This window comes from Pseudonaja textilis, chromosome 1 (genome assembly GCF_049901715.1).
Source record: "Pseudonaja textilis isolate UNSWEBS1 chromosome 1, rPseTex1.2, whole genome shotgun sequence".
Lineage (NCBI taxonomy): Eukaryota > Metazoa > Chordata > Lepidosauria > Squamata > Elapidae > Pseudonaja > Pseudonaja textilis.
In genome coordinates, this window is record NC_141990.1 from 310522794 (window position 1) to 310535935 (window position 13142).

General features: G+C 37.0%; 1 protein-coding gene across 1 annotated transcript in view; it reads left to right on the forward strand.

Moving 5' to 3' along the window:
* The first annotated feature begins 3169 nt into the window (after nt 1-3169).
* The window catches only part of NEMF (nuclear export mediator factor), a 31135-nt gene continuing 21162 nt past the window's right edge, over nt 3170-13142 (forward strand). Inside the window, exons 1-11 of the mRNA XM_026698781.2 lie at nt 3170-3999; nt 5218-5286; nt 5841-5943; nt 7925-8050; nt 8913-9061; nt 9827-9894; nt 10168-10251; nt 10485-10558; nt 12093-12163; nt 12249-12324; nt 12728-12790. Of these exons, the coding sequence (XP_026554566.2) occupies nt 3941-3999; nt 5218-5286; nt 5841-5943; nt 7925-8050; nt 8913-9061; nt 9827-9894; nt 10168-10251; nt 10485-10558; nt 12093-12163; nt 12249-12324; nt 12728-12790 (942 nt within the window). The 5' untranslated portion in view covers nt 3170-3940. The remainder of the gene's footprint in view (nt 4000-5217; nt 5287-5840; nt 5944-7924; nt 8051-8912; nt 9062-9826; nt 9895-10167; nt 10252-10484; nt 10559-12092; nt 12164-12248; nt 12325-12727; nt 12791-13142) is intronic.

The following is a 13142-nucleotide window of genomic DNA, read 5'->3' on the forward strand; positions in this document are numbered from 1 at the left end:
CTCACTGAGAAGAGCCTAATGCTGGGAAAGATTGAGGGCAATAGAAGAATGAGGTGGATGGATGGAGTCACTGAAGCAGGTGTGAGCTTAAATGGACTCTGGAGGACAGAAAGGGTTGGACACGACTTTGCAACTAACAACAAGGGAAGTTGGATTAGGATTGTACATATAACTGCTAACAGAAGATTGAAAGGCACTTTTTAATATGTATTTTTGATGTTTTCTGGTTTTTTTCTACCTTTTTTCTTTCTCTTTTCTACTCTTCATTTTTTTTTCTTTGAATGTATTTCCCATTGAATGTGTAAAATATTTTAATAAAAACTTTTAAAGCAGAATTTTCACTTACAGTTCATCTATAAAGCAACATGGGAAGTAGCAAATGTTTAGATAGATTTTGCTAAGTCTTTTGAGGGCTTCAGGTTTAGCCTAGTCTTTGAACTTTCATGATATGCTAATAAAAGGGGTTAGTAAAAACTCATTTGGATAACTTTATTAAGTATTTGAAAAAAAGGTATGCTCTAATTCAGATAATTTTAAATCTTTGTCGGCCAATCAAAAACCTCTGGGTTATAAGGGTACTTCGAATATTGAACTCCTTCCTACTTCTCGCTCTATGGCATATAGTATACCAAATTAAGTTAATATATTTTAAAGAGAAAAATACACAATGATGTATAAATATGTATAATAGCCATAAATTAGGAGACCTCAATGAAAAAAAATGAATTGTAACATAATCAAAGCTGGCCATATTAGCTGCAGGAAAGATTTCCAAATATTAGGCCCTAGCATCCTAACCTGATTGAAAGCAAGTGTCACATTTCCTTTGAAGAATCTTCTCATGCCATGGGGCATTGCTGCTTTATCAGCATAGTAGTAGCTAGATGTTTAAAGCCACTAGTGAGGTAAACTGGTCAGTCTGTTTTTAGAATTACATTGATATACCGAAAGAACAGATATATCAAACAAAACCTCCCCCCCACTTTTTTTTTTTTTTGCTTCCAGGACAGTGTTGGCTCCTGATGCCTACCTCAACTAATCTATGCAGTTTTCTTGGCAAGTTTTTCAGAAGTGAGTTGCCAATACCAGCTTCCTAGGCCTGAGAGAGATTGACTGGCTTGGTGGGCATGGCTTACTGCAAAATCCCATTCCCTCCCCACCTGACTAACCTGCTTTCCAGCTCCGTTCTATGCAGGGCAACAAAATAAGACCCAGCCGATCAGCTGGGACGTGAGAGGCAGAGAATAGATGGGAGAATAGTCAGAGGTGGTATTTGCTGGTTCTCTGAACTACTCAAAATTTCTGCTATGGTTCTCCAGAACTGGTCAGAACCTTGGTTATGAGATTCTATAAGACTTAAGGCAAAAAAAAAACCCACTACATCACTTGAATATAGGCAAGTTTCTATCATTTGAGTTTCCCTCTTGACCAAAGATTCTGGGAATTTTTTTAAACTAGTTCCACTGCCTGAAAAAGTCCGAGAACTCCTGGATGACAGCCCTATGAGGTAGACCAAATCAAACCTTCTGCATTGGAAGGCATGGCTTTATGGAATCAGCAAGGGATTATGATGCTGGTTGTATTCACACAATACACTAATTGTACCTAACCAAATCATGGCTAAATATTACATATTAACCATAGATTGCTTTTCTGTTTAGCTATAATGTAGTTTACATATTTTTAAGTTTAGTGTGAGTACATCCACCTGTTAAGCTTTTGTGTAAATCGTGGTAGAAAAATCCTGCACTGTATAAAAGTCATGTTGAGATCAGGAGGAAACAATTACTGGTATGCTTCATGCCCAGAAGGCTGCTTAAAACTTGTTTCCCAGGGTTCTTAAGTCTGCAAGAAGCAGAAAATAAATTCTGCACATATTATATGCAATATTCTCCACAAAGTCCTGATCAATACTGGCCATTCAGCTACCAAAGAGAGAGGAGTACAGTACATGGAATTCTGTTGATTAGAACAAAGCCAAAAAGAAATACATCAATAAACAATTGACAAATGTACCGGTACCTAAGAAGCAACTTTACCTCCTATGTATTTTTATTTGGACCAGAATAAATTTGCTAGTCTTTATGGCAATGTTTCTTAACATTGAAGATATGTGGCCTTCACTTCCTAGAATTTCTCAGCCAGCAAAGGCATGAGGATTATCCCTCTTGGACTCCTTAAAGATACAGTACATAAAGAACAGCAACCTAGTACTTCATCTATGTATAGGTGAACTTCAGAAAAAGGTATTCTCCAAAATGATGTAGTAATACTATTTTAGTATTCTGTTCTTTGCTGCCACCTTCAGACTGATAGGAAATTACTTTAGGCAAGAAGCAAATAGTCAATAATAGCAGCTCCTGGGAAGGCTAAGTTTGGTGGATTCATTGAGCCTAGGGAAAAAGAAGTTTCTAATCAAATATATAATTCTGACAGAAAAAATAAAAAATAGAGCAGGTTGCAGATCCAACCATGCAGTTAATATTAACATCTAGATTATAAAGGTCATAATAAAGTTATGACCTCTGTTCCCCATCAGAATGTACCTGCCAGAAGGTGTCTCAAAAGAAAAATGGCCATTCAGCTAAATACAATTTTAAAGAAGCCTATTGTCCCAAATACTGAACCTGGCCTTGTCTTCTGCTTGAAGGTTACACATGAAAGCACAAATTCATTGATTGTGAGAGGAACTTTGGACAGTTATTCAGCCTCAGCAAGATAGTGAATTTTCATTTAGTATACTATTTAAAAAATATTTAAAATAAGCAATGATCTTGAAAATGACATAACCCTCTTGAAAAAGACATACTTCCTCCTTTCCAAGACAACTACATGGACCTGCCCATAAAGTCATCGGAAATCAAGTGTTTAATATTAGTTTTGCATGCAGAAAGTTATTGTGATTGGCATCTGAAGACAATTTAAAGTGCTATTTGTCACACCTGAAGCTCTTTTGGTTCAAAAACTGATATCAAGATCACCTGCTTAGTACTCTTTCTCCACTCAATCATATTAGGAAGAATGTATCTACCCACTTTCTCTGGAACAGCATCCTTCCAGAGGTTTGACTACTCCTATAATTGCCAGAGGATTTATTCCAGTAGTCCTCTAAAGGGCAGATGAATTCTTCCTCTATATAGCTAGACGAGACTTTATTATTTTTCTGTTACATTCATAGATGTTTATTTGTATGTTTTTTTTCCAAACTTGGATCCTGTTTACCCAAGGCAGGTTAAAAGCTGCTTTGAATCAGTGATTGAACTAGAATATAAACCAAGTAAATGCCTTGGAAGAAAAGGCAGCCTGGAAGAAGAGCAGCAGCTGGACTTGGTCTGTGATCTTTGGATTCCCCATCCTACCAACTTTTGGAAGTCATGTTTCATTTATGCTCAGGTTCAAGTTAGAAAATAATTGAAAAATAATAAGTATTGCAGTACGAATAAAAATACGGTTGACAAGTTTTAAAAAAGTTTTCAAGTGTTAGGTGTACCTATAAAAGTTGGTGTTTTTCCTCGTTATTTGCGAATGTTGCTTGTTCAAGAAGAAAAATAACACGATTTTAAACTAAATATATATATATAATAACCTAAAGTAGCATGCAGTACAAATCTCTCACCAAAATCGTTGCAAAAAACCAAAAAAAAATTCCTGATTTCTAGGTCGCTGCTTGAATAGTTGAACGTGCTCGTTCGCCCTCAAAACTTCGTGCAAATACACGTAGATTCACGGTATCATGCAGAGCCGCACACAAACGTCTAGTGGTGCTAGTCGTTTTGGCTCCGCCTTTCCTCCGCGAAATAAAGAAGTTTGGCTCCGCCGTCTCGCCATCGTTTCGTAATCCGGCACGCAAGCGTGCGGCCCGGTCGCCTCCTGTCGGAGGAGCGCCTGGCAGCTACCGTAGGGAAGCCGAGTTGACGGAGCGGGGCTCGTTCCGTCCACCATGAAGTCCCGTTTCAGCACGGTCGATATCAGGGCGGCTATAGCAGAACTGCGCCACAGGTATGGCCTTCGGATGTCTTTCGAAGCCACGCCCCGATGACTGCAGGCCCCGCCCAATAATCCCCTTGGGATACGCCCCCCCTCCCTCTCAACCGATAGCTTCCAAGCAAGCGATCCCTTGTACGGCCTTTCTATCTTCCGGGCTTTTGGTTGATTGATGGCCGTTGGCGGAAGTCCGCTCTTTGCCTTCAGATGAGGGGTCTCCAACCTTGTCAACTGTAAGACTTATGGACTTCAACTCCCAGAATTCCTGCTTTACTGGCTAAGGAATTCTGGGAGTTGAAGTCCACAAGTCTTACAATTGACAAGGTTGGAGACCCTGCGAAATGGTTTCAGGCGCCCCTTCTCCCCTTCTTCTGAAGACTTTATTTCTATTCAGACTTGCTAATTTGTTTAGTTTGAGAATTCTTACTTAAAACTGAATAAATAATAGTGTTGATATATAAGGCCTAACCTTCAATTTCAGCTTGATTCCTAGTGATTTCATGGACATGTCCAAATAGGTTTTTGTTGCACTAATTTGGAAATGGCTTGTCAATCACCTTGCTTGGGCATGATTTATTGGCCACCCATCTGGGATTTCCTTGTGGTCTTCCTTCCAAGAACTAACCATGCTCGGCCATGCTATCATCTAACTGAATACAGTTAGTCCTTGACTTAAATCATTTAGTGACTGTTCACTAAAAAAGTGACTTATGACCATTTTCACACTTATGACCGTTGCGGCATCGCCATGGTCATGTGATTTGCATTCATATATGCTTGACAGCGGGTTCATATTTCTGACAGATGCAATGTCCCAGGGTCATATGATCCCTTTTGCAACCTTCTCACAAGGAAAGTCAGTGGGGAAGCCTGATTCACTTAACAATCGTGTTTAACAACTGCAGTGATTCATTTAAGTGTGGCAAAAAAAGTCATAAAATGAGGCAAAATTCATTTAACATAAATTAAATTAACAAATTTCTCACTTAGCAACAGTCATTCTGGGCTTGATTTTGGTCATAAGTTGAGGACTGCCTGTATGAGGCAAAAGTTATTTTAGTGCATGAAATCAGGTTTATCTCCTACTACAAGTTGGCATTCAGTACATGGATAAATGTTTGCTGTCTTTTGTAATAATTTGCTAACGCATTTATTTTAAAAAATGCTCTTTTCTTTTTTCATAATTTGATCAGAAATATATAGAGATCTATTTTTTTTCTTTTCTTTTTACAGCTTGTTGGGAATGAGGGTAAACAATGTTTATGATGTGGATAATAAGACATACCTAATCCGATTCCAAAAGTAAGAACAAAATTTCTTTTGTTTTCTTTTTTTGGTTATTTCTATGGTTTGTGGTTATTTATTTTTCATATTTTTGAAGTCCCCGTTTCCCTCAGTACATCTTTTGTTGACTTACACACACCAAGTGCCGTTTTAAGCAACTGTACAATGTTTTTTTCAAAATAATAATGATATTACAAATTAACAGAAGTTTGAACAGCAGTGGTTCAGGTTGTATTTATGTCAGTGTTCAATATCTTAAAATTTGCAAATATGCTGTATCAAATATATATTTTTTAAAACCAGTGTTTAAAATAGTAATTAAAAAATAAATCACACATTTCACCTCTGAAAAAGGTTTAGTGAGACTTCTTTAAAGAAAAGCAGCCAGAATGTTTATATTATCTAGGGCTGACTCTATTGTGTAGATTAAGGTTTTGAATTCAGTGAAAAAGGAAAACAAACGAAGTTTTGATAAGAATAATTGTTTATATACAATATGTTAGGATTTTAGGAAAAAAATACAACTGTGCATCAACTAGGGTTGTTTTTTTTTTTTTTGCATTGTCTTTTAGACCAGACTTCAAGGCTACACTTCTTCTGGAATCTGGCATTAGGATTCACATGACAGAATTTGAGTGGCCAAAAAACATGATGCCATCTGGTTTTGCAATGAAAGTAAGTTGAGTTTCTTTTGTTCATTAAAGATTCCTTGCAGAATGGTTGGAAAACTAAAGCTAGTAATTGTTGATTTTTCCTTTTGTAAATATCAGTTTGCTTGGCAGAATTTGTTTTAGGGTTAATAATAACCAGATACATATATGATGTTTTGTGAGATTGATAACAATAAGGCAATTAATTGTTTCTTCTCTGACTCAGTTAGAAATTCTAGTTTACTTCAACAGCAGGAGGATGAATACAGGTAGTCCCCAACTTATAACAGTTCATTTAGTGACTGTTTGAAAGTTACAATGAGATTGAAAAAAGTGACTTATGACCCTTTTTACACTTATGATATTTGCAGCATAGCTGTGGTCATGTGATCAGAATTCAGGTGCTTGGCAACTGGTTCATATTTATGATGGTTGCAGTGATCTGGTGTCATATAATCACCTTCTGACAAGCAGAGTCAATGGGGAAGCCAGATTCGTTTAACAACTGTATTACTAATTTAACAATTAGTACACAAAAACAGGAACTCATAAAAGTGTCCTATTCTGATTCAGCATCTATTCTTTTACTCGGTCTGTGGATTAAGTGAAGGATCTTTTCCATCATTATTTCATCATTTTGTCTGTCCATGTTAGAAATTGAACTTGGGGCCTTCAAAATGCAAAGTATATGCATAGCTGCTGAACTTGCACTTTCCCATTAGTGTAACTTCAATAGGATATTAACATTCTTAAAGTGAACTGAATTGTGAAACTGGCCATTTGAATACATAGCTGAGTTCAGGCCATACCATTTCCTAGAGTAGGGGTGGGCAATGTGACCCTCTGGATATACTATAGTTATCTCCAGCTCTTATCAGTTGTAGCCAGCATGGCCAATGTTAAAAGATGAGGGGAGTTGCAATATCTGTAGTCCAAACTTGCTATGCATTACAGAGAATTTCCTGTACATTCTAGCTTTATTTATACTATATTGACTTCCCACTGTCAAATGCAACAGAGTCTTTCATAGCAATATGTTTTGACCCAAAACTTGTTTCAAGAAAACAAACACAAAACAGAGGTAACAGCAAAACCTTTTAATAATTCTTTGCGAATTTCCGTTACTAAGAAATAGTTCAAACACAAAGAGTCTCCAAACACTAACCAAGATATTCCGAATGTCCACAAGCCTTGAGTGCAAAACTTCTTTGCTTCTTGCAAAGAACTCCGGTTTCTCAGCTGGCTTTTATCTCTTGAGGGAGGGGCCATTACCTTGCAGTCTTACTCCCGAGTCGCCCATGCTGCTGCAGCTGCTCTTTTCTTCGAGCAGCCCTGCGCACATACGCACTGGGCGCAGGCTCCTTGGCAACCTCCTCATCACTGCTGCCAGCCTCCACAATCTCCGAAGGCAGCACTCCACTCCCTGATGGTCCTGGCCCCATCCCTGCGTCACATGCAGGCCTCTCATCTGAGTCCTCACTCCCCGAGACCTCAGCCATCCACACCTATTGCCGGCGAGCCACAACACTATATGACAGACTATTAACAACCATTTTATTTTATTTAATAACAAACATACTATCCCCATCCAAGGGTAGCAAGATAATATGTGGCTAAACTATAATTCATCCTAGGTATTTTGGTGAAAATTGAAGTTTTTGTAATAAAAAGTAGATAAGGATAAAACAATGAAATTGAATCTTTTTTTATGGAAACCTTCGTAGTGTGTATGTGTGTGTGTGTACATATATGTGCATGAGATACACATACAAACACATACTTTTTTCTTCTTTTTTTCTGGTTAGTTAAAGGCAAAAACAAACCCCAGTATGCTATTTACTCCATACCATGTTAGAACAGTTTTGAAATATTCCAGGATCCTAAATGTATGTTGGATAATCTTGTTCTTATGTTCTTATATATGGAAAGTTTGCCAACTCTGTTCTCATTGAATCACATAACTCTGCCATTGTTTTAAGACTACTTTATTCTCTTTTCATCAACAGTGTCGCAAACATTTAAAGTCCAGAAGGCTTGTGAGCGTGAAGCAACTTGGCATTGATAGAATAGTCGATTTCCAGTTTGGGAGTGATGAAGCAGCATATCATTTGATTATAGAGCTTTATGACAGAGTAAGTAGAGAAGGAATGTCTGAGACAGAGGCCTGGGGACAGTCCCTGTCCCCTACATGCATTCCTTAAAAAAAGGGTGGGCGGAGCTCAAAGTCTCATCTCCAGGCATATACTCCATCTTGGTTCCTATGAGATGTGGGGATGAGCTCATAGAATGTTTAGACATGGCTGTAGTGGTCGTGGATTACAAACTTAACATTCCAATGAAGGGTCCTCCTTGGTGCTCTCTGAGCTTGGTTGTTGTTTTTTTTCAGATGTTTCGTTATCCATCCTTGTAACATGACCAGTGCTAAAAGAAGAATGGGATTTACTTTCATTTTATATACCGTAGTAGCGCTTGTCCTGTCAATATTGGTGGGAATGGACTTGGTAGTTCTTTGGTTGAGCAATGTTTACTGTCAGCTTGTTGAACAGTTCCTTGATTGGGGTATTGTTTGCTTCTTGATTGTTGGCTTAATGTTAATCTTGGTGTTAATCTCTGTTCGTCTTAAAATTTAGATCTCTGAAGTTTGGGAAACAAGGTATAGATGACTTTCTATTTCCTCATATCTTCTGATGCTATCATGGCTTATAGAGCTGATTCTTGCCATTATTGAAAAATAAACTTGGGAAGGAGATCCCTTCATGTCATGTCTTTCCTATCTCTGAAATATTTCTCTTTTCATCATTTCCTCATTTATTTAGGGCTTCTAAGTTAACTTCCGGTGCTGTCTCTTTTTCAAAGTTTCTTATAGTATTTTAGAAATATTCCAGAAACTTTACCTGAATATTCTCCCTAGCTTGTGCAGATCGAAATCTGAGCTTCTGTGGAAAAATGTCCAGGTCTTCAATTTAATGACAAATTGCTCTGAATTTGTTGCAGGGCAATATTGTTCTTACTGACCACGAGTACCTTATTTTGAATATCCTGAGATTTCGCACAGATGATGCAGATGATGTCAAGTTTGCAGTGCGGGAACATTATCCAGTTGATCATGTCAAGACTGCAACATCATTGCCCAGTTTAGAAAGGTATTATATTTTATGCAGATAAACTCTCACTTTAAGAGATAAGCATAAATTACGTGTTTTAAGAAGACCTAGTGGCTGGAGATAGGAAATTTTTGCTTACATCTTTTTTTCTCATTTTGCATTTTTGTTTGTAAGTAGTATGATAGGTTTTCGTAATACTTTTAATTTTATCATAAGAAAGAATCTTTGCCTCCAGAAACTTGGGTTTGGAATATGTTAAGGAATATTTTGATAAAATAATGTACGTTTTTCAAAGTGTATTACATAGGCTTTCTGGCCCTAAAAAAGTAAAGACGACCACAGGCTTTACAGTGAAACAAATAATACTGTAGTATGAAGTAGTGTGTAATATTTAATTCTCCGAGATATTTTTTTTCCTTGCTAAAAGTTTTATTAGCTCATTCTACAATAAGGAAAGCAAATAAATATTTTAAAGAACACAGAATAAAACTACTTCTAAATGAAAAATCTTGGGCCATATTAAAGATTTACAAATGGACTGGAGTCTGCTTTATTAGATCCATGAAATAACAGTATTTGTGTTGAGTTAGGCTGTATTCAACAATGGCTGTTGTATGGGAAGTTATTTTTGATCTGTTATACAGATAATTCCTGTACATTATCTAAGTTTGGGTATAATCTGTTTTTAAAAACATTTGATGCCTTCTGAGCAGAGAAAACATTCCTCACTCAACTTTGTTGTATATGTTAACTGTATGTTATCAGAATTTATTCTTTTTTATTATTTTTTCATTCCTTTCGTAGGTTAACAGAATTAATAACAAGTGTACCCAAAGGAGATCAATTAAAGAGAGTCCTAAATCCTCATCTTCGTAAGTATCAATTCTATTTCTTTAGAAAATTACAAGGTGATTTGATCATATGTTATTTGAGGGTATGAAATAACAGATATGTATAATTCAAAATGTTCAACTCTATTTTGAGAATTCTCATTCTAAACTTATCTTTAAAATAATTAAAATCTCATCCCTTTTAAAAAGTAGCATTTCCACTAAATGATGTGGTAGAAGCCACACCTTTCTTCCTCAAATTTTAGCTTTTTAAAAAATAACTGTTATCTTTCTTTCTTTTTTAAAAAAATACAGCTTATGGGATCACTCTGATTGAACATTGCCTTATAGAAGCAGGATTTTCAGGTAGCATCAAAGTAGAGCAGATAGAAAGTATAGGTAGGTATTGAATTGTTTGAATGTGTTAATATCTGGCATAATTTCCTGTGTACTATAATATTATGTAATAGTTATTTCAAAATTTGTTTCCCTTTTTTAAAAAAGTTTTGATATTAGGGTTCATGCAGTTTTCTGGGCAGCCTGACAGTCCAACATATAGAGGATATACTGTGGCATAGCAAAAATGTGCAGTTTTACATATCTTGGGTTTCAACACCTATTTCTTTTTCTAGATATTGAAAAGGTACTAGCTGCTTTACAAAAAGCTGAAGACTGCATGGAAGAAACTGAGAACTTTAATGCCAAGGTAGCTTATAATTTGGGGACAAATGCTTTTATTTTTATACCTGGCACATTCAATGGATTTAAAGCATTTCTAGCTTTATGTAGCAGCACAACTACTAAGGGGGAGGTACTTTGATTTTTTGTTAGATTAGATTAGATTCAACTTTATTGTCATTGCCATGGATACAGGCAACGAAATGCAGTTAGCATAAAACCAGAGTGCAAAACAACCGTAAGATATAAATATATGTATGCAAATATGCAAGGCATTTATGAATATGTCAATGGAAAACACAACAAAATGTATGTACACGAGCTCAGAAAGATAAGTGTGTACACGAGCACACCAAGATAAGTGTGACTGCACATATATGATCATATACAACTATACAAAATGTTTATGGACACGTTGAATATAAATACAAATGCACAGAGAATTATACAAAATACATCATATATTATCAAGGGAAGCATCAGCATATGTGTGGGGACAAACGAACTGAGGAGTTCAGCAAGGAAACCGCTGTATGATAAAAGCTGTTCCCTAGCCTGCTGGTCTTAGACTGCAGGCACCTGAACTTCCTCCCAGATGGAACAAGAGTAAACAGTTTGTGGGCTGGATGGAAGGGGTCCTTAACGATGCTGTGGGCTTTACACAGACATTGTTTCCTCTGAATGTCCACAATGGACCGCAGGAAGTGGAATCCCTATAATGTGTTGGGCGGTTTTCACCACCCTCTGTAATGCCTTTTTTTCTTTTATAGTGCAATTTCCATACCAAACTGAGATACAGCTAGTTAAGATGCTCTTAACTGTGCAGCGGTAGAAATTACTCAGAATAGCTGAGGAGAGGTGATTCTTCCTCAGTAATCTCAGGAAGAAGAGGCACTGCTGAGCTTTCTTAATCAGACTGTTAATCTGCCAGGACAAGTCCTCAGAGAGGTGGATCCCCAGGAACTTGAAGCTGGTGACACGCTCTACCATTCTCCCGTTGATGTATATAGAAGAGTGTGTGTGACCATTCTTTTTCCTGAAGTCCACAATGAGCTCTTTGGTCTTGTTAGTATTAAGTAATAAGTTACTGTCAGCGATCACATAGCTAGGCACTGCACCTCCTTCCTGTATTCTTTCAAGGCTGCTGAGGGTTCTTTTGGAAATACTATATCAAGAAAAGAAGCTGGAGAGGTGAAGGTAAGGGAAATTTGGCCTTCAACACCACCAATGCTGTAACAAATATTATGCAAAGGAATTACACATTGAGTTTTTTGTTGCTTCATGTCACTTCTTAATTCTTTTCCCAAGAAATTCTGGCCTTGGGCTTACTAACTTTGAGGCCACGTTGCTAATGTCTATGTCATATTTCAATACTCTCTGGATGCAAAATGGCTAGCAGAAAAAAGCAGAGCAAACAAACTGTAAAAAAGAACAGCAACAAAAAGTCTAATTAATTGAACTGAAGCCCTGCAGTGGCTGAAGAGAATACACTCTTATATTTCCAGCAACAGAAAATAGATGTAATGCATAAGGATTTTCCTTTCCTTCCGTCTTTTTAATAGGGCTACATCATCCAAAAAAGGGAGAAAAAACCAAGTCTGGAACCAAAGAAGTCTCCTGAAGAAATCCTGACGTATGTAATTTGAGAGAAGTGGTTTTTGTGACTGCTGTGTCCTGGTGATTAGCAAGCACACACAAATGCAAAACATTTCTTTCAGGTATGAGGAATTTCACCCTTTCTTGTTTTCGCAACACTCAAAATGTCCTTATGTGGAATTTGAATCTTTCAACAAGGTACAGTGCTATGCTTGTTTCTGGATGATATATGTCATTTTTATCATATCAGGGGCTGGAAATGTAATTAATTACACTGAACAAGAATTCTTTCTTGTATTTGTTATGACAATCATCTGGTTATCTTCTTTAACAATTAAGGAGAACATTAAGGTTTTGAATTATTGATCTCAAGGGAAAGTTACTCAGCTTTGGGGGATAGTTAACATTTGTGGCAAAGCTGATCAGCATGAAATCTGCATTAAAAAGTGTCTTTACTGTGAGACAAACTTTGTGTTTGAAATTTGTTTTGCAAATTTCCAGTGGGCATTTTAAATAGATCGAAGTAAGGCATGCTGGTGCAATTAAATAATCTAACTTCCTTTTTCTTGTTATGTTTTGTATCTCTTTATGGTTTTGGAAGGCAGTGGATGAATTTTACTCTAAGCTGGAAAGCCAGAAGATAGACTTAAAAGCATTGCAACAGGTACTCATCTTGTGAAAAAGTTAAAGTCTCGAACTATGTTTTTCTGAAAGATAGGCACTCTAGTTCACCTGGGAAGAATTATATTGTAATATAGCCCAGGGATGTCAAACTCGCGTCATCGCGGTGGCATTATGTGACATATTGGGACTTTCCTCCCATTAGATAAACCAAGCATGGGCATGGCCAGTGCATGACACATCCAACCCAACGCCCGGGAGTTTGACAGTCCTGATCTAGCCAAGTTCTGGCTTGTCTGGACAAGCAATGATGAAGCTTTCTTTCATCATTAGACCAGAATGGTTACCAGTAACAGTTAAGTTTGCTCGATTGAACAACCTGGAACCTACTTTTC